Source organism: Anas platyrhynchos, chromosome 15 (assembly GCF_047663525.1).
Source record: "Anas platyrhynchos isolate ZD024472 breed Pekin duck chromosome 15, IASCAAS_PekinDuck_T2T, whole genome shotgun sequence".
Taxonomy (NCBI): Eukaryota; Metazoa; Chordata; class Aves; order Anseriformes; family Anatidae; genus Anas; species Anas platyrhynchos.
Window position 1 is genome coordinate 12,333,804 of NC_092601.1, and position 21,331 is coordinate 12,355,134.

General features: G+C 41.2%; 2 protein-coding genes and 1 non-coding gene across 8 annotated transcripts in view; all 3 read left to right on the plus strand.

Moving 5' to 3' along the window:
* Positions 1-15,236, plus strand: part of EEF2K (eukaryotic elongation factor 2 kinase) — a 30,886-nt gene extending 15,650 nt beyond the window's left edge. For 2 of the 4 annotated variants that reach the window (XM_038186886.2, XM_005018534.6), the window contains 12 exons: positions 1,453-1,602; positions 3,432-3,564; positions 4,310-4,437; positions 5,029-5,230; positions 5,472-5,539; positions 6,310-6,387; positions 7,216-7,278; positions 8,558-8,692; positions 9,074-9,262; positions 9,662-9,786; positions 11,148-11,326; positions 11,984-15,236. In XM_038186886.2, coding sequence (XP_038042814.1) covers positions 1,453-1,602; positions 3,432-3,564; positions 4,310-4,437; positions 5,029-5,230; positions 5,472-5,539; positions 6,310-6,387; positions 7,216-7,278; positions 8,558-8,692; positions 9,074-9,262; positions 9,662-9,786; positions 11,148-11,326; positions 11,984-12,093 — 1,560 coding nt within the window. In that variant the 3' untranslated portion in view covers positions 12,094-15,236. The remainder of the gene's footprint in view (positions 1-1,452; positions 1,603-3,431; positions 3,565-4,309; positions 4,438-5,028; positions 5,231-5,471; positions 5,540-6,309; positions 6,388-7,215; positions 7,279-8,557; positions 8,693-9,073; positions 9,263-9,661; positions 9,787-11,147; positions 11,327-11,983) is intronic. The other 2 variants (XM_038186887.2, XM_072024127.1) reach the window with 1 other exon arrangement.
* Positions 15,237-17,769: 2,533 nt separating this feature from the next.
* Positions 17,770-17,851, plus strand: TRNAL-AAG (transfer RNA leucine (anticodon AAG)). Its single transcript has one exon. It is a non-coding gene; the product is annotated as a tRNA-Leu (tRNA).
* Positions 17,852-17,903: 52 nt separating this feature from the next.
* The window catches only part of POLR3E (RNA polymerase III subunit E), a 29,268-nt gene continuing 25,840 nt past the window's right edge, over positions 17,904-21,331 (plus strand). The window contains exon 1 of one of the 3 annotated variants that reach the window (XR_011803691.1): positions 17,904-18,062. The gene's annotated coding sequence lies outside the window, so the exon portion shown is untranslated. Of the gene's footprint in view, positions 18,063-18,606; positions 18,752-21,331 lie in introns of those variants that run through there. The other 2 variants (XM_027469557.3, XM_005018536.6) reach the window with 2 other exon arrangements.

Sequence of the window (21,331 nt, forward strand, 5' to 3'; positions counted from 1 at the left end):
GGTAGGTGCTTAAGTCTTGTAAGCCCATTTTGACACCTCCCTAGCATTGATTTTAAGAAGAGCTGAGAACCTGGGTAACATTATGAAGCTGTTCAGATACAGATTTCTGAGGAACAGTCAAGAACTCTCCAAAAAACAAAGATGCTGTACCTTTGTCTCCTTTATGTCACTCAGTGATAATGTCAGCACCCTGTGTTAACTACAAAGCAATAAGACATATGAAACTGCCAGGTGGTTAGTGTGTCAGACCAGGCTTAGGGCATCAAGAGAAGTTCCCATCCTCTTTGCAAGGGATGTGCATAAACACGTAAGATTTGGGAAGAGGGGTTCTGCTGTGTTGTGGATCATATTTTTGGTGGCTATGCTAAGCATTTTGTACAGTCTTATAAATGTAGCCAGTATAGCTTTGCACTTTTCCATGGTGGTAAGCTGGATAGCAGCTGGTCAAAGCTGATCTTTGAGTCACAGACAAAACCATCTCCAGAGCAATCAGCTTGTTAAAAGACAAGAATTAAAATACAAGGATGAAGGACTGCAACTGTCATGCATTCTCAGCCAGTCTCTCCTCTTTGTTCAGTGTGTCTGTGGTATGTATCAGCATACGTAAACTGCTTTAATCTGCTGCTGGTAGCGAATGCCTGACTTGGACTGTGGCTTCAGTTGAGTGGAAGCAAACATTGGGACGGAACTGTGCTTCTGCTGTGGGAACTTGGGTCCTGCTCTTGACTGTACCACAGACTGCAAGTGACGTGTGAGATGTGACAGGATGCTTGGGTCAAAATGTATCCCTCGGCATGGGGGCTTTGACAACGTAATTGTCAAAAGTAGTAAGTGCTTCTGAATTTGTGGACTATGTGCACTGCCTTCTGTACAAGGGTTAGATAACAACTGTCACAAAATAGCAAGACGAGACATAGGGTGAAGTGCTCAGAGAGGAATCTAGATAAGTTTTTAATGCCACCTGAGAAAGATGCAAACAACATGAAAGTTGTGATGCTATCTCCTTTAGGAGTGCCTCTGGGGTAGTCTGTGTGGAGGTGGGGCAAGATACACAAATATCTGAATGGTAGAGGTTTCTTCAGTACTCCTTTGAAGAGGCATTTCTACAAGTTGTGCAGTAGTTACTGTATGTTTTGCTGTTTGGAGCACACTCTTTGCAGCACACTCCTAAGGTACCCAAGGAAATAAAAAGAAAGGCAACTTTCGCTAAAATTTTTTCAGTGTGATTTTTTGCAGAAATGGTCTGTGTTTAAGTGACCGCTTTTAATTTATGAAATTCCCTCAGTTACCTAAGAAGCACATGACTCTTCCTCCACCCCCTTGTTAAACAGGCAGATCTTGGCAATTGTTCGGCTTCTTTTGCTGGCAAAGTTTTCACAGCTGGAGCATTCACACACATTAATCTGAAGGCAGTATTCTGTTAGTCACTGTTTATTTTTCTTCCCTTCCCAGGTGGATATAGTACAGACCTGCATTATTGAAATGAAGAACAGACCTGGAAAGCCTCTTTTTCATCTGGAACATTACATTGAGGGCAAATACATCAAATACAACTCAAATTCTGGATTTGTGCGAGACGACAACATTCGTCTTACTCCGCAAGTGAGGCTTTGTGTAATGCTTTCCATAGAGCCTGCTGCAAGCAATTTGTTGGCTCTGTGCAGAGATTTTGCATTACTGCCAAGAGAGGAAATTGCAGTCTTTCCAGAACAATGCCAAATTATTTTCTCTTTTTGCAGCATGTCTTCCCCTTACTTGGGGTGTGCTTTTTCAAGTGCTGAGAGTTTCTTTATCACATTTCATTGTCAGTTGATTTTTAATTTAGTTGAACATGGTTAATACTCTTCAGAAATTGTAAGCCCTGTTCCTCTAGTTACAATTACAGGCGTTAACATTCTTAAAACTTGCTTCAAGTTCAAGCAGAGGGGAGACATCTCATGTATTATGTACTAAGTAGGCTGCTGTTACCTCAGAGGAATACACAAAAGGAAGTGGTAGATACCTAACTGATGTAAACAAACACGTAGCTCATTTACATATAATAATTTGTGTTTTTCAGACACAACCTCTGAGTAAGTGAATCTGAGATTGCTTATAGAAATACAGCTACAGTTTTAAAGTGATTGGGAATACTTGTGTTTCACAGAGCTTTTTAAAATACAGGCCAAGAATGCAAAGTGATCAGCATAGCAAAAGTGTGTTTTTTGTTGTTTTTTTTTGAACTGGGTGTTGAGGGTTATATTATTTTAACTTCCTCCCCCCCTATTTTTAAGTTATTTGTATGATACTTAACGTAAGCAGAACATTTATGTTCAGTGCTGTGCTTTTACAAGTTGGGAACAAAGTGTTCTGTGAGACTTGCTACACTTAAAGTGTTTGTCTATCACCACCACTCACCTCCCCCAGGCCTGGCAGCAGTGTTTTGGAGGCCTTCCCAGAAGATCCTAATGTCTCAGCTTTATGCCAAAGAAAAGGGCTTTTTATACTTGATACTTGGAACTCAGCATTTAAAGAGTACGAACATACATTTCACCATTTGATACACAAATCTAAAGGCAGATAGTGGAAGAAGAATTCAGGGGATGCTCGTGTTTTCCTTCTGCAAAATGGGCCAGAGCTTTGCCTGTTGGCAGCAGGAAGCAGTGTCCGAGGGCTGCAGAGCTTGTTGATTCATAGGCACAGCCAGGATTTTTATGCAGAAGTGATTCTGTACTGGCTCCAGAGCCCATTGTTATTCCCTCCACCTCATGCTCCCTACTTCTAAAGGTGAAGACTGTAGTGGAAAATGGGATGTCCAGTACTGGAAGGAGGAATAGAGCAGTCCCCACTGCATGTTCCCATTCCTGCCCTTCACCCTGCTTCTTTCAACCTTTCTCTGAGCGGGACCAGGTTGGAGAAGCAATGCCACAGAGGCAACAGATAATCCTTTGTGTTTAGTAGATGCATCTGAAATTTCCTTCCCTGTTTGGACCCTGGGGAGCAATTACTCCTTCCCCAGCAAATTCTTAATATTGAATTTAGCCACTGCATAGGATATTAAATATTCTGATAAAGTCTGAAGGGCAGTGTTTAGTAAAAACAATTTACCAGGGACTGCTAGTGCTTCTGTTTGGCCCTTGCTTAAAATTGGCAGCCAAATTCTGTTTGCTTGATTTGCATGATTTCACATGAGCCGGTCAACCGGGACTTATATGAAAGCATAATCTCACTGTGACTACGTAGGGATAAAAAACACTGTGTATATGTAGGGATAAAAATCCCTTACATCCTCTTAGTCTCTTACTGTTTTCATCATGATGTTCATACCAGTTCTGTTTCGCTAGTATCATTACGTGATTTTAGTGGCCATTTGTAAGTGGTCACAGTAAGTGTTGCTGTTCACAGTAGTTCAAGGGTGAGTTTTCTCAGACATTTCCTATGCTTCCTTTCAGGCCTTCAGTCACTTCACCTTTGAGCGCTCAGGACACCAGCTCATTATTGTTGATATCCAGGGAGTCGGAGATCTTTACACAGACCCTCAGATACATACGGAGAGTGGTACAGATTTTGGAGATGGCAACCTAGGTAAAATCGCTTATCCTGTTTGACAAGCTAGTGGATGCTTATCTTCTCTTCTTGCTGCATGCTGATTAGCAGCTATTGGCTGAGCAAGCAGGCACTTTTCTTAAAAAAAAAAAAAAAAAAAAAAAAAAAAAAAAAAAGGGCCTTAGAAACAGCTGCAGAACTTATACTGTAAGCAGTCCTTGAACTTCTGTCACACACAGGCAGATTTAAAATGATCTTGGCTCAAGTCTGCTGGCCTACTATTAGACCAGACAAGTAATGAAATTAAGTAGCTCCCTGTGACTTGAGAATGATTGTTACTTTTAATTTCCTTGCCATGTTGCAGGAATGGATACTGCTGAATATAGAGAGGTAAATTTTGCTTATTTTTAAAGCTCCATGTGTCCATACATTAAATAATCCATAGGACACGGCAAGTCTTGTAAGCAGGATCATTTTTAGGCACGTGTTTCTTTCTTAACAATGCATCCAGTTTCATTGGTTTATTATGTTCTGTGCAAACATAGTTTCTGAAGAATTTGCAGGCTACTTTCACTTTGTCTTTCAGAGAGGCTAAAAAGCACTTAAAGGGTTTAAAGCAGAAAATGAAAGTAGGTTGAGCACTGTAGTATGAAACAGTTTTTTTTTCCTTTTAGTTTTGCCTTTAGCTTCTTAGAAAATTATTTGGGACTACTTCTTTTAATACGTATGCCATAGTATAAACATTAAGTAAAAAGCTTATTCAATATTTTTTTCAATGCCACAGGTGTTCGAGGAATGGCCTTATTCTTTCATTCTCATTCCTGCAACAAGATTTGCAAAAGCATGGGCCTTGCACCATTCGATCTTTCATCGAGAGAGAAGGATGCCTTGGATTATAATAACAAATTGCTTGTAAGTGCTTGATGGAAAAAAGTGTAGCTAAGCAGTATAGCTGAATTATTTTAACTTTAAAAGCCCTGTAAATAAAACTCTAATATTCTATTTATATGGCAGATAAAAGCAGATTAATCACTAATAAAGTAGTTTAAAGTTGACTTATCCACACTTGGCTCTGAATTCATGCTGTAACTTTAATTAATAGGGAATCTTGCAAGACAAGCACATTTAGGACCAAGTTCATCTTTGAATGCCGAAATCATTAGTAGGTTTTGTAGGTCACAACACTAATTCAGAGAGAATAAAGAATAGAGCTGTTTGTGTTTAACTGACCTCAGCTTTAGTTGATATTTGTGAGACTGGGATCTGGTGAAAAGTTTTGAATGAAATTCAGTCCTAAATAGAGTTCTCTATGACTGCAGTAATGCTAGGACTTGATATTTTGTTGGCGTCTAGAACTTCTCAAAGCAAATAGTTATATATACGTGTGTGTATTAACCCCCCACTCTTGTAGAGGGCCCCTGATATGCAGTCATGTTGGCCTGTGTAGCATACTCAGAATACAGTGAAGCATTATTCACAAGATTTTCTTGTTAATTTGCCAAGGAATCTGCTCAGACAATTCTACGTGGCACAGAGGAAAAATGTGGCAGCAGCCGGGTGAGGACAATTTCTGGTAGTCGGCCTCCTCTGCTGTCCCGCCTGTCTGAAAACTCTGGAGATGAGAGCATGAGCGATGTGGCATTTGACTCTCTACCCTGCTCTCCTTCTTCAGCAACACCTCACAGCCAAAAGATGGACATGCTTCGTGAGTGAGCCTCATATGTAACTTGGAAGTTCCAGAATGTTTGGCGGTGACTTGTTTAATTACACAGGTTTTAATACTCAGCATGTTGTGTTTAATCAGGTACTTCTGTGTAGTTAACTAATGTTTTTGTTTTTTTGGGATGCTTTTGTAAAATAACTAATAAAAGTAAGATGATGGTATCTAGAGCTTTCTCATCAAGCATGTTATTCTTAAAATAAGATGTATGTATTTTTGTTCCTAGATTGGCCGGTGTTTAATGAAGTAGATAACTTGGTTCACAAAGACTATGATCAGCTTGATAACCAAAGGGTAAGTGTCTTTCCATCAGAAAATGAGATTGCAGTTCCTTAATGAATGTCTCTTTGAAGGATGGCTGGAAGGCTTTGTTCAGAAAGAGCATGTGAAGGCTCTCACCCTGCTTTCAGTGCTGCAGGTCACATTACCTGCATGGATTTGCTGTTTTTTAATAATGGAAGAACACTTTATTTTAAAATAATTGTCCGCTTTTTTCTCCAGAAATTTACTTGCATCTGGTTTATTTTCACAGATAATTAACGTGTACCTATTCCCCTGCCTGCATGTTGTGTCTTGGGCACTTTTGCCAGCTGATATAATATGAAGGCTAAACAGAATCCCCATTGATTAGGTTTCTGCAAATATTTGTACTGTGGGATGTTAGAGAACCTCAACTGAGGAGACTGCAATATGTCTGCGATAATCCCTTTACAAAGAGTTTTTTCCCTACTGCAGGGCACCAATACCAGGGGCTGTCCATTAATTGTTTTATTTTTTAACTGCCTAGGACTGAAAACAACATTAAATGGACTCTGGGTTTGATCAAGTATGCAAGTCTTTGATTATTTTTTTTGTGTATCTAAGAAGGAACATGAACTTGGACAGTGCCTTCTGGATCATTATGTACCATTCTGCCTGTCAGCACAACATACAATCCTTTTCATCCAGTATCCCAACATACCTCATTGAACCTAGCAGAAGTTTTGCTCTCTGGGAAGTGTCAAGCTGAGATCTTTGCAAAGGGCAGTCCTAATTCTGCGATGCTTTCTTTTCATCTTCTGTAGGATTTTGAAAATGGTGGAGACAGTGGATATCCCAGTGAAAAAAGAAGTGAGTTAGAAGATCTGGATCATAGAGATAGGGTAAGAACCTGACTGTGGGTTTAACAGAATTAGGCCTTCTGTTCGTACTTGAAGTGATTCCACAGAAGAATCTCATTTTTATCCCTTTTGATCTAGACTTTGTAAATGGAAAAAACAGTTGGAAAGAAACTCCCACACATTGCAAAATTACTTATTCTTCTTGGGAATGTTAATGACACTTTTATAGGAAAAACACTGTTTGTAATGGGAAGTTTAATTTCAAACATTACATTTGATTGCATGTTGTAGGTTTATGGCTTTTTTGAAGTGTTCTGTATTGCATTTGAGCAACATTGATTAATAGCCAGCTTCTTGTCATATTGAATCCATGAATATGACCTGTTTTCAGACACGCTTAACCTCTCTACTTTCTATGATGTTACATGATCTGAGGTTAATGAACAGAACTTAATGTTGTTCTCAGTTAATAACATTCACCTTCAGAATTCCTGGGGCTTAGTTGGTTACTCATTTAAAGTAAAAACTTCAAGATATGTTTCTTTACCTGAAGACCTTAACTAGATGTTTATTTTGTAGATAGGAAAGAGAGTATTGCTTCCAAGGATAACACCTTTTGTCACATTTGAGTTGGCAAGGTATTTGTCATGGAATATATAGTTTACAGGATTAAAGCCTGGGTATGCCATATTCTGTACTGTTTCAGCATGTTCCTTTTTATATTATAATACCACCGAGAGAAGAAAATCCATTGGAAACTATTTTGATCATTGTCTCCATTATTTTTGCTGGATGGGAGTAGTCTAGAAGGGTAACTGGCACGCATCAGTTGCTGTAAATTAAATGATGCAAATCTTTACATTAACATAGGGCCATTCAAACAACAACCGAAGACATGAATCTGATGAAGACAGTTTGGGAAGCTCTGCAAGGGTAAATAAAGCAGAAATGTTCATAGACAATGAGTTTACCACTTAGATTGTCCTTTGTTCCACTCATCTGCTGTCTAATATTACATCACTAAATCAGATGTCAATTTTCCTTCCTTTTCAGTTGCAGAATGTCTGTTTATAACAACTAATCACTCTACATTCTTTCCTTGTTTGTTTTTGCCTTTATTTTTCCATTAAAGGAAAACTATGAATAAATTGTCACCTCTGTAATTGGTCCCTAACATAAATTAGGAATTCTGCCTGGGTTTCCCACTTGAAATTGTAGTTCTACAGATTTTTGTCTGCCTAACTAGATATTTAATTTCTGCACTTTATTTTTTCAGCTTGTCTTATACATGGTTAGATAAGACTTTCAAAACCTGCAGTATTTGAAATATGTGACAATGGCTCTCTCCACTGTATATCTAACCAAGCTAGAAAAACAGACATCTATGATTTTGCAAAATACAGCTTCTGTGATAATTAGTTTCTGTGGCTATAAACTTGAGCAATTCTGTTTTGCAAGGAAAAGGGGGGGGGAAGTTTTGACAGCAATGGATAATTTAATTAGATATTATTTTACGAATTTCCTTGTAGTGGTTTATGTATTGTGGTTTCAGGAAACGGAAACAGCTTTAACAGGCTAAATTTCTGTGTCAGTAGTTTTCCCTATTGTGTGTTCATGTGTACATCCAATGGCTTGCTTTCTGATAGGATTTTTTTTTTTTTTGGCTAGTACTTCTCATCCACCCATGAGGTTGAAAAGTTGTTTGATCTTGTTTGTGTTGGTCATTCTGAGAAACATCAATACATGTACATGTATCTGCCTATCATCTTGTGTATTGTTACTTTTCATTCTTCTAGAATTGTTGAATGCAAGCAGCATTTAAAGTATTTTTAACTGAAATTCTGACCAGAAAAGTAGGGGTTTAATTTCTTGTGCATGGGAAACCTTAGTGCTTGCAGTGTGATTATCCAGGTACTTATTTTTGTAAGTACCTATTTCCTGATTCGTAATTTAAAGGTGCTACTTTGCTTAGCTGCTGTCATTTAAGGAAGATACTTGTTGTTGTAGTGTGCCTCACTGTGTTTTTTCTTTGAAGAAACACAAACGCTTATTCAGCTGCTAACGTGACTTCTGAAAGCCATATCTTAAATGACAGTATTTACTAATAAATGTCAGTATTAATGTGGGCTTTGATTTCCTGGATGGTAATCCTTTTGAGTAATATAGAATTTTCTATTTTGGAATAGAAATAATAGTATATTGCATGTTTCAGATCAGTGTGGAGAAATGGAATCTCTACAATTCTTCCCGAGTCCACATCCACAGACCATCCTGTGTCGCTCAAGAAATTCAGAGGCTTAATGCTCTAGAACTTGAAAAGAAAATTGGGAAGTCAATCCTTGGGAAGGTAGGATGGGTCTAGTAATTCTGTTCTTTCCAGATGGAAAAAAGAGATCTTGTATTTATTACTTATTACAGGTGCTTCACTGCATGAATTAATTGTGCAGGTGAAAATAAATAACAAGTGTATAGCTTTCTGTCACCTAATCATATTTTATAAAGCAGTTCTAAACTCAGGAACCCATGTGTTGCATCTGCTTTTGGACTTGCAATATCTGGGCTCCTTTGGCAAGGATCCTGCTGTTGATTCTGCAGTGACACACACAACTAGATTTAAGTAGTCACCTCAGAAGTACTTTGTGCCTAAGTGAAGTATAGGCACAGGGCTTTTGAAGAATCAGATCTGTACTTAATATTTGTGTATCTTTCCTGTACTATTGCATTCTAGGTTCACCTGGCCATGGTTCGCTACCATGAGGCTGGACGTTTCTGTGAGAAAGACAAAGAATGGGATCAGGAGTCAGCTCTGTTTCACCTGGAGCATGCTGCAGACTGTGGGGAGCTGGAAGCCATTGTTGGGTTAGGACTCATGTGCTCTCAGCTGCCACATCACATTCTTTCTGAGGTTACTCTGGAGGTAAGCAATAAAGATGAAAGAAAAAAAAAAAAACAATCCACAATTGTGTTCCCCTGGAAAATGAATATAAAAATAGGAGGAAATTGAGATAAAACAAAAACCACGATTAGGTGTTCTTTAGTCTCTTCAGAGAAAATAGGTGACTTTGTAGTTAAGGACTTAGATAAAGAACTAAAAATGCTGCTTGTTTATAATTTTATGAGCAAGTCACTACATACCTTTTAGGAAACATTTTGAAGTGATCTTTACTAATCAGCTCCTCAGCAGTTCATGGCCGGGCCTGTTTCTGAGACATTAAACACTTGCAAACATTACCAATATGGAGAAACAGCGTTTAGTGTTAGAGGAAGGGATGACTTTACTCAGCATGTATTCTAGAGGTTTTGTCTCTTTTACTAGGACACAAAAGAGAATAGAAAAAAAGGATTTGACTACTTGCTGAGAGCAGCAGAAGCTGGAGACCGCCCTTCCATGATCCTGGTAGCAAGAGCATATGATACGGGTGTAAATCTTGGTTCAGACAGGTACTGTGCGCAACTGAGTAACTTAACTTATATAATTGCTACATACCTTCTCTTCACATGAAGAGCTGTTATGTCATAATGCTGTGGAATAGTATTTTGGAGTAACTTCAAACTTAACCCAGGTATGTATAAAAAAAAAAAAAGGGGTTAGGCCATGATACATCAACACAGAAAGAAAATCAGAGACCTATTTCTGCTACTGGGCATTCATATTTTGTCCACCTACATGCTTGATTTCAGCCCTCATACCAAAAGTTCCCTATGATGAATGGTTTTCTTTGCTCTAAAGTTGGTGATAAAACTCTCTTGATTTCAGTGGGAGTTGCGTAACTGAAGATCTTAGAGTCGGGGGGAAATAAACACAAGGTTCTCCTGGAGAAATAGTACCTTAAAAATAAGTAAAAAATATTTACAACTGCTATGTCTCCTCCTTAGTGATTTTTTTGAAAGCTGTTTTTAAAAAGAGGTCTGTTTTTTTCCTAATTAAATTGTGAAAGAACCCATAGAACAGGAAAAATAAGTCATAAACCGACCATAGTCAAGATGCAGTCACATAAATGAAGTATTTGTCACTGTTAGTCTTCCATTCCTTCGCATAATAAAAGTAGAAATGGAAATTTGACAGGAGCATTGTCTTAAAACTAAGGATATTACTTTCAACTAAGTATGATTTTAAGTTTTATGAAGTCTAAAAATGCACTTATATCAGTAAGTCTCTCTTAGTTTAGCCAGCACTCCTATCTTGATAGGAGGGTTAAGAGCAGCACTTTGACTAACAAGTAGATCATAGCTTGCCAAAAGGCTACACAATATATGAGTTTGATTTTTTTAGATTTTTAGATGAGTCTTTAAAAAATGGATAAATATTAATTGCCTTAAGTACAAATATAACAAGTTAGGATAGCAATTTTTTTGCTTTTGTATTGTAGCATGTGTTTGTTATTTACTTGTTTTCTGTTTTGCACAACAGTGAACCTCTTGGCAATAGTGAGATTCAAAATAATGTGAAGTTTCTCATTGAAGTGCACTGAGTATTTTCAATGTAAAAGTAGCTATTTTTAAAGTATGAAATGAATTCTGTGACTTCAGTTTATTTCTGAATCAGTTATCTTCACAAACAGAGATGCCAGACCTAAAGCATGTAATTAATAATGAAAGTTCGCTTAGGAGTTCATCGAGAAACTTCATATAATTTCTCATCTGTTATTACTGCACAAAGTGACCCCATCCTCACTTGGCATAGTGACCATAGTGACCGCTAAAGACTCTGAGAATCTAGTGCAAAATGGAATTCTTAATCTCCAGTGCAAAGTGCATTTGTTTCTTAAGGTAATTGTCTTCTAAATGATTTTTAACTTCAGAGCACAGGATTGGAAGGAGGCTCTGTACTGGTACAATGCTGCCCTGAACATGACTGACTATGACGAGGGAGGTGAATATGATGGCACTCAAGATGAGCCCCGGTATCTGCTCCTGGCCAGGGAAGCAGAGATGTTGATGACAGGAGGGTTCCACTTGGATAAGGATCCACAGAGATCAGGCAAGTCTGCATTTTTTTCTGTAATTAGTAATCCCGCTTTTCCTTCTCGCCCAAGAGGTACCCCAAAAATAAATTTCCTAATTCAGCTGTTAAAAAAGGTAGAGAGGATCAGTACCCTTGGATTTGTAGGTGGAGCTGTAACGACACTGGGTTGATATAAGGCTGAAAATGGTGAAAAAAGATTTTGCTGATGACAGGGTAGTGGGCGGTGCCTGGTCTAATCGTGTGACATGCTGAGTGGCTAGCAAGCACTTTCACTGCCTGTGAAGCCACAGAACTGCAGGTTGCTGCTTGTATTTTGAGTTGCACCCGTAACTTCCAGGTCGTACATAGCATTGTCTTATTTATTGTATAAATCTATATGTCAAGCATCTAAGTTTTTATGATGTTGTTGGGGGCTCACACGGGCCAGGCATGTTTATGATCCTTGTAAATATATTGAAGAGCCATCAGCAGCTAGGCATGTAACTCTGAACGTAGAGGGAAAGACAGATTCCCAGCTGGTGTAACTCTGCTGACAGTAGAATACACAGCGGCACTCAGATCTGGCTGTGTAGTTTGACCTCAGTTTCTCTTTTTGTCCTTTAATTGCTTCAGGATAAACAGATGGTTTTACTTTACCCTGTCAACATGACTTGATGCTGTTTCCTCTTCTAGGTGAGCTCTACACAGAAGCAGCAGAAGCAGCAATGGAAGCTATGAAAGGCAGACTGGCAAATCAGTACTACCAAAAAGCAGAAGAGGCTTGGGCGATGATGGAAGAATGACATTGCAATTAAGCAGTTCTTGTATATAATTTTTTTTATATACTGTGTTTGCAGCTAAAAAGATATATTTTTATGTGGCGTTACCAGTTTATTTTTTGTATTTTAGTTTTCTAATTTTTTGAGGGTGGAAATCCAAATGTAGGCAGTATGTAGGGTACCATAGTGCACTTCTGTCAGTATTTTAAAGCTGTAATACAGACACACTTGACCTTTACATATATATATATATATGTATATACATATACATATATATATGAACTGTTAGAACTGAGTGGCCTGAATTTTGTCATTTCTTGTTTGCTTTGGGAGAAGTGAAGCTGATGTCTGCTTGGGTTTCACATGTCCTGCTTTTCACATAGCAAATGATCAGTTTGTTTGCATTTTTCTTCTTGCCACACACAGAATATTTCATTTTTTCCTAGATTCACAGCATTTCTTCATTTTTGGTGTATCTCACCAAATTTGTGTGTGGATATAGATTTTCGATTTAAGCATGCCAAGCATGCCTACTCCTAATAAGTAATCCCACTTTATCAATAGGCACTGTTTCCTTCTCAAACAAATTCCAGGTAGAATCCATATGCTTTGGAGAGGAGGAGGGGAAAAAAAAAAGCTTCAGATTAGCAGTGAGGCTCTTCTGTGTACAATGTGTGATTACCAGCATTGCGTATTTTCAGAAAATCACTAATGTTCCTGATGAGGTGAGGAATCCAGCTACCTCTCTCATTTTTACATTTTGTACCATATAATAACCTTATTGTGTAGAATTCTACTGATCTCATACAGTATTTGCCCAGTGATGTACAATAGCAAGATCTATAATATATTAATAATGTGTAGTTATTTTTACAGTGACATCTCAATTTTCAGCAAAGCTAAGAAGTTTCATTTGAAATGCTGGAAAGTGTGTTCTCATTTTCAGAGGGACATTTGAAAAACTTAGGGGATGTTGATTCAGCCATTATTATACAAGATAAATTATCTGGTTTAAATGGCCTTGTGTGTTTTATCTGCTGTCTTATGATTCATGAAGTAACTTCACATGATACTTCGTGATAGATTTGAGCTGATTGATGAAGGATATACACATAGCTTTACAAATTTCCAGATTATGCTGGGTAATTTATTAAATGCTACCATACATTACAAAGCTTATTCTCTGTGGAATTAGTGTTTGGGAGTTCTCATCTGAATTTTAGCATCTTCTACAGTTTACAACTAAATGTCCTAAAAGACAGTTCTCTTCTTCAGAAGAGACTGAGGATGGTTTAATGGTTTTAAATGTCAGTTACAGAAAATTACTGGTTTTAAGGAGAAAACATTATCCCCAAACACTTGAAATTTTATATCCTGTTTGCATAATCTGAAAAGAGTAATGTAAGGACAAATACATGGTGGTGGTTGACTTATCATGGCACAGATATAAATCTCTTCCAATTCCAGTATTTTATTCCAAAGCCCCAGTGCCATCTGTACAGAGGACATAGCAGCTCTTCCTATTTCTTCATCTTGGTTAAGTTGTTTTAGTTGTTGCAGGAGATTATGATGGAAGCTTCATGCTGCCTTGGCCCTACAGTCTCCTGAGGATGTTGACTGGGATGAATAAAGGGCAGGTCTTATGAAGTGCTGAGTATCTGCAATGCTTAGCCAGTCTCATTTTAGCACAGCTTTTAAGAGTATGCGTAAAATTAAACAAGCTGCTAGATGATGTAGTTCATTTCAGTGTGGTTCCTTGCATTCACATCCAAGGACTACTTCTTGTAAAATGTAGAAACTGTTCAAGAAACAGAAATTGGTTCTTCCTTTCCTTTGTGAGTGTCCCTGTCACTGGGCCCAAAGTTGCACTCCCCATTTATTCTTTCTGGCAAGTGGATCTTAAATTATTGTTTAAACCATATCTAAGCATGATATTAGTAACAACTGTCACTGTCTGAAAGAGAGATGCTGGTGGTAAAGGAAGTGAGATGGAAAGACTTGAATCTCTTGCAGGAGAGAAGAATCCTTGGATTTTGTACTCCTGAGTAACCACAAAGCAGTTGCAGCCATTAGTGTGGCCTTGCAGCAGCCACATCTTCTTGCCATAAAATGTAGGGAGTGCAGGAAATAAATACTTAGAGTTTTTTGTTTTTCTTTGTTTTAGGGAGAGTGCCTGATTCTGTGAGGGTACTAGGTGAAGCTCTTCACCTACTAAATGTCTGATTGTCCTCAGTTGGGTTTAGGTAGGTATTGCTAGGTACTAAAATAACCAAATTCTTTGGACATAATATGCTGAAGTTGAGCTGGAGTTAGTGGGATCACAAGCTGGTTGGATGCTTTAAGTACCTATCCAAAGTTCTGCTTTAGGTACCTAAAGTCTGTTTTGGATGTGGCCTTTTTGCTCTTTCAGTTCATAGCATTGTGCCACTCCTGAAGAACTTCTGAAGAACAGTCAGTGTTTTGTGCAGAACTGATACAGTGTAGGCATTATAACTAATGCAGACAAAACCTTTTGTTTTCCATGTAAGGTGTTAATGCCAAGTGTTTGAGGTTTTCCTAGAGAAGGAAGCATGTGCAACCCCACCAACTATGTAGGGAGGAGAGGAGATTGAATGTGACCATCCGAAATATGTAAGTAAAGGACTCTAGAGTATAATTATTGACACTTCTTGACATAGTTTCATTTGTTCAGTTCAGTAGTTGCTAAATTTGCTGATAGTTCTCTGTAGATCTGACATGCAAATGTATACACGTGATTAATACTTTGTTTACAGAGTCCTAAGGCGGTATATTATTTAGCTATACAATAAGTAGGACTGTCAATAATTCAAAAATTAAAATTGTTTACAGAAAGATGCACAAGTTGTTCTATGACATTCTTTTGAAGAGAAACTATTTGATAGACTTCTTGAATGATACTGCTATATGCTGTATTTTTAATCTATTCACAATGAATAAATCTGTATTTTTTTAAATGTGAAAATAAATCTGAGGCTTGACATAATTTACCTGGGTGTAGTATTTCTGAATGTCATTGGGAGTGTTGCTTGGGTAAGGACAGCAAGATGGAAGCCTCTGTTTGTATACCAGGCATGCGAATACTAATTGCCTGCATCACACTGTTTGTTTTTATTCTGGCTGGTCAATAAAGTTGTTCTCTTTTGTCACTTTTCTCAGTAGAGTTTTAGTCATTGCACATGGGGTGTTTTTGTTTGTTTTAATTTGCCAAAGTTCAATCCTACTATTGCAAGCCTCCAGAAATCCTTTTTTATTTTGTTCTTTTCAATCCCTGTTCTCATTCACTTTCAACACTTGAAGGAATAACTCAGAGGAAATCACTAGATGTGTAACAAGAAAATCAGTGATTTTATCAAGAAAACTAAAAGGTCGATGTGTTGATTTCTTTACATTTGATTACTCCTGCAATATCTGTAACTAATATGGAATAAAATAATGACTGTAGCACTCACTGGCAGGACTGTTTCAGACACATCTGTATGCTTCCAGTCATTGCTTGGTCCAGAGAAAAAATTGGAAATACTTGGTCTGGGGGATACAAGGTGGGAATTCTTTGTAATGGATATAATATCTAATGACACTGTCATTTCAGTCTGATTTATTCCCCTTTATGTTCTAGAATAAACTGATACTAGCCCTTTTAAACTGTTAAAACTTACTGTTGCTTTTTTGTTTTAATTGGACAGGTGTAATTCATTGTAACTGTATAGTTTAAACAATATGAAATAGTAGACTCTTAAAACAAAAAAGCCCTAGTGGGGCCTCTTCACTCCGCTCTTAGTGTCAGTAAGGTAGAAAAATAGTGATACTTGGCATTGCAAGTCTTATGCCTCAGCTGCTGTCTCTGAGAGCTGGAGTGTTTGGCAAGTGGAACAAAGGAAGCAGGGATTGCATCAGTCAGAAATCATGGAGACAACGCTTCCAGCTGAAGAATATAAATAAGAAATGTCTGATTCCTAATCACTGGTCTGTAGGACTGACTTCAATCTTGCTATTTTCCTCACAGGTGTAATTTCACTTCTGAGAGTAGAGTGGCTGCTAACAGATGAAGGTGTAGTTTAGGTGAGCCAAACCAGGACTTCTCATCTGCATTTTAAAAGGGAGGATTTTGCTTGAGCCTCCAGTTGGATTCTAGGCCAGTGCTTCTGGTGGTGAGTCAGGCTGTTTTCAGGTTTAAGTTGGGGGAAGGGAGGGGGGGCTCATGTGCCTCCCCCTCTGGGAGATCTGAACACTTTATGGAGAGCTCACTATGAGGTCTGGTCCAGAGTCTGGGCATAATAAAAGGGGTGAATCCTTGGTCTTCTCTAACTCCTGTGTCAGGAAAGCAATATAATGTGGCAGGTAGCTTCGAGTTTTCCAGTAAGTTCACTTTTAATTTGCAAAAAGACCCATGATCGTCATCTTAACTGATACAAGTAAAATGATAAAGTTAGTGATCCAGCTTCGGGGGGGACCTGTGCCCTGGCAAGTGCCATGGCTGACGGAATAATTTTGGGTACACAGATTTCTTCAGTGTTTGAGGGAAGCTTCTCTGTAGCCAAGGCAGATGTTTCAGGGCAGAGGCTGAGCTTGCCTGCAGCAGAGGAGCCAGCACCTCTCTGGGCTGGTGTTGGTACCTCACAAAAGTTTCTGGGGCACCAAGCAGCCCTTACAAGAACACCCAGGAGCTGTGATCCTGCCTACAGCCTCTTGCCCCTCCCCTCTCCCCCCCCCCAAAAAAAAAAAAAAAAAAACCAAAAAAAACCCTGCATCTCTGGGTGCTGTGCCCCCTGCTGCATAGGGATGTGCTGGAGGACAGCTTGCTCAGGCTCCCTAAACCTCTCTGAATGTGCAAAACCGTGGCAGGGGTGAGGATCCCCTTCACACCTATGTGCCCATACCCTTGTTCCACGGTACCTGTAGCAGTGCAGGAAGGTTTTGGCCAGGCAGGGTCAGGCCTGGCAGCCCCCTTGAGGGGCGTTACAGGGACGCAGGGGCTTTGGGAGCAGCTGGGCCTGCTGGGAGGCAATGAGCTGAGGTGGCCAGGAGCTCTAGGCAGGGTTATTCCTGCTCTCTTGTTTAAGTGGATTGCTCTAACTACAGCATTAAATTGGGCTGCGTTAGCAGATGCCGTTTTACCCTAGACAAGCTGGTATCTTTTCCCAACTGCAGCCCCTCGGGTCTAGTGAAGGGTCAGACCTGTGTGAGTGCCCAAGAACCTGCCCCAGCCACCTTGCTGGGGCCCGGGGCCTGCTCGGCCTGCTGGGGCGTTGTGCGGGCTGTGGCAAAGCCGGGGGGAAAGTCTGGGCTTTCACTCTTCAACCGAAGTGGGGTTTGAGCTTTGCAGCAGCACATCCTGACACGTGGCTCTTATGTTGTTATTTTTTTTATTTTTTTATTTTTTAGCCTTTCAGCCTCCGGCAGTGCCAAGGTGGCAGCAGCGGGGGGTGGTGGCCGGGCCCTCACAGCTCCGGGGGGTCGGGACAGGACGGGATGTTGAGGTGGGGATGTAAAAAAAAATTAAAAAATAAAATAAGGTTTTTTATTTGTAATGTGGAAATGGTGCGTAGAGGGAGCAGTTGGGCTCCTCCTTTTGGAGATGTAGGGGCTGCTAAAAGCAAAAAAAATATTTAAGAAAAAAAAAAAAGCCCTGCTATGCTGCGTGAGCACTAAAAGCGGCGCCGAAGCAACTCCCGACATCCCGGTAGCGTGGCCGAGCGGTCTAAGGCGCTGGATTAAGGCTCCAGTCTCTTCGGGGGCGTGGGTTCGAATCCCACCGCTGCCAGTAGCTTTTTGCCGTTATTTTTTTTCCCCGGCCGCGGCCGCCCGCAGCAGCAGCAGCATTGTGGGTAGGAGGAGGGCCGCGGCCCCACGTGCCGCCCGCAGCGGCCCCAACATGGCCGCCGCCTGAGCGCCGCCCGCCCGCCTCGCCTCGCCACCGGGCACCGCCACCGGGCAGCCGGCGGCCCCGCCGCCCGCGCCGGCCCCTCGGCCAGGTAAAGCGGCCGCCGCCGCGTCCCTTCGGCCGGCCCCGGGGCCGTGCGGGTCCTGGAGGGGAGGGGGGACAGCGCGGCCTGGGCTGAGGGGGCTCTGCCCCTCTGCGTGCGCTGTGAGGGCTGGGGGCGGCGGGGTCGCGCCGGGAACGGGCGGGCGCGGGCTGCGGCCCCTCGGCTCCCCTCAGCGCGGGGCTGGGGCCGTTCTGCGTTCGGCAGAGCCCTGCCCGGCCCTTCCTGCTTCCAATGGGTTCCCCTCGTCCCCGTCGTGCGGCGGAGCTGGGCTGGGGGCAGTGGGCTCCCCCCCTCCCCGCGGACCCCTTTTCTCCGCTCCTCGCCCCCCGGCAGGTCGCCGTGTCGGGAGGAAGCCGCCCCGCCGGCTGCCGGCCACGAAGAGGAGCCCGGCGGGGTGGGAGCGCTGCCCGCCCGCTCCTGCAGGAGGGAGCACGCAGCACCGGGCAGCTCCGAGCCTGCGCCTGGCGGAACGGGCCTAGCGCTTCGCTGCCTGCATGCTGAGGTGTACGGAAAGGTTTGTGCTTAGCGCGTTAGCCTGAAACCTCGGGGACGTGCTGCAGGGAGGCTGCCTCCGCACAGAGGTCCTGGTGCACAGAGGGGCCCTCGTTGGGTTCGCTGCCAGAAGATGACTGTGCAAAGCTGTGTGCAGACAGGCAAAACGAGGAGAAACAGAGCAGGTAATGGGGTCAAAGTTGTCATTATTGTAAACGCTTAGAAGATGCTTCAGCTTTTTTTGAAGCTTCCATTTTACAGTATGATATCGGCCACCCTGAGCTGGAGGATCGCTGCTAGGGCTGGACCAGGAGGCTCCCTGCAGAGAAAGGTCCAGGTGCCAGAGGAAATTATGGTAGTGATTCAGAAGATGGCATTTCTGCCACCTCACTGGTGCGTTATCTATTCTTTAAGGCACTGACACAGCAGGAGTTCCAGGCCTTTCCTGCACTGCATAATTTTATGTGAAAAATATTTCAAGTTTCAGTATTGGCATTTTAGGGTCCCTGATACTGATAGATTCAGTGAAACGCTAGGACATTTCTTACTAAAAGTCTGCGCGTGACAGGTGTCATGCAGGTTTGCAATTTTCCTATTTGCAGTTACTTTAAAATCTTTGGTAATAGAAAGAATAATTTTGGTACCCAAATGTCCTTCTAAGCTCAAACTTAGAGGTGGGATTCAGTTGCTTCATCTGTGTTTTATGCCTTTTTGGTGTTGGTCCAATGCAAGAGAAGTGAGAAGAACCTCTTGCCTCCACGGAAGGTGTTCTGAAGTTTAATGATTCATACTAATAACGTGTATTAACGTTGCTTTGCACAGGAGATTTTCTTCTTAAAGAAAACAGTTCTGCCTGTTCAAGGCAGTTCAAGGAAAACTTGAAATAAATACGTAACTGAGCTTTATATCACCTAGTGTTTAATTCCATTTTGTTATTCGTGTGGCATTTGTTTCTACAGATGCCATATGTGCATATAGATGTAGAACTGCGTCTGCGTGCCTTTAAGAGCTTCGTTCTGGTGCAGAGGATTCCTTCAAGTCGCATGAACATTATAAATTGTTCTGGGACATACTGCTTCCTATTTATAGACCTGCTATTCTGACACTCCAGTAAAAGCAACTGTAGTCATTCTTTATGCTTAAATTATTAAGAAAATTTGTGATCTTTGTAATCCAGCATTTTCCATGAGTGCCGACAGCTGGATTCACAAGGAGATGTCAAGTAAAATTACATAAGCTGTGTTAGATGAGGGACCAGAAACCAGGTCCTTCAGGTTAGGTTTCTCTTTCTCTCCTTAGCCCAGGGAATCTTAATTTATTTTCAGGAAAATGAAATGACTTCCTCAAGAGAGAAGGAGCAAGCACAGAGCTGGCACTCAGTCCATCAGAGAGGGAAGTGTCAATCTCAGTGCTTTTGAGGCAAGGAGGGAGGGTTTAGACCCATTTCTTCCACCTCCTGGGTGTTACAGCGTGTGCTCACACGTGGTGGGAAGCCTCCCGGCGTCATCTCTTTTCTGAATGAAAACTGCAGTCACTCCATTTCATGCACAGTCCCATCCTGTAGCTGTCAGGCTGGCACTGTGTGAGCCTGCTGTATCAAGCCACTTGGGAGATGTGAGCAGGGAAAGCAAAGCTGGAAGTGACACGTCTCATTTTTAAAACAACACATTCATGTTTGTATTGCTGGGATGAACGGAGAGCTTGGCAGCAGAAAGCAGTGGTCACTCCCTCTGGTGTCACACCGCTGTGGTTTTGCAGCATGAGCCTCAGCCTGTAGTTAACTGAGGATGCTGACCGAGCTGTGAAGGTTTTGCATTTCTACAGGATAATTTCAAATATGATTTTGAAATATTATTGACATGGTATTAGGGTAGCAAGAGCTAGGGATATGCTGGTATATAAAAGAACAGAAAGTTGCAGTTAAGCGCTGGGGGGAGCACTTTTTGATAGTGGGGAACCTGAAAATAACAAATCTGGAATTGTGTTTCTAGCTAGAATGGCAGAAACAGCGTGTATAAACCAGAGCTGTCGCCTGGATGGAAATTTACCTATGTGGTAATGTTAGCACTCAGATCCAGGTGCCTATCCAGCCTCTCTGAAAGGTTTCTTAGATAACTGCATGTTATTAACGTGATGTTTTGAGAAGCCTGTACATGTTTCAAAATATACTGAGCTGGTTAAATGAAGTGGTTGCTAGTGTATTTGAAGAAAATCACTGCTGTCTTGGATGTAACATGTTTGCTTTGGTCTCTTGCAACCCTGTATTGCCAGCTGGTGCTGGATTCTGCCTCATTTTCTTACTCTTCCTCTGTACAAATTCCAGCAAAGAAGCGAGCTGGCATCTGGGAGTAGAAGACATAGATCTCTTTTCTTTGCCTGATTCTCTTCGGTGTTAAAACTTCCTTGGTCAGTTTGTGAGAGGTCTGAGTTTTTATGCCTGTCTTGACCAGTACTGGCTGATCGATGGTCTCAAATAATGTGGACTGATTACATTGTCATGGAGGCATCCCAAATAATTCAGAAATCCTTGTATTTGATTTCAGCAGGAAAAATTACTGTTGCTCTTAGCTGAGGGACCGTTTTCTATTTGATGGCCTGAACCAGGCATGATAGTGACTCCAGCACTGGGACTGACCGTGACTCACTGTTACAGAGCGCCCGCTCCTCCGTTAATATTAGCATCTTATTTTCTCTGGAGCTGGTTGAGTTATGAAGTAAGACCTGTTGTTCTGGTGATTGTAAGGGGTCCAGGAGAGGGCAAGAAG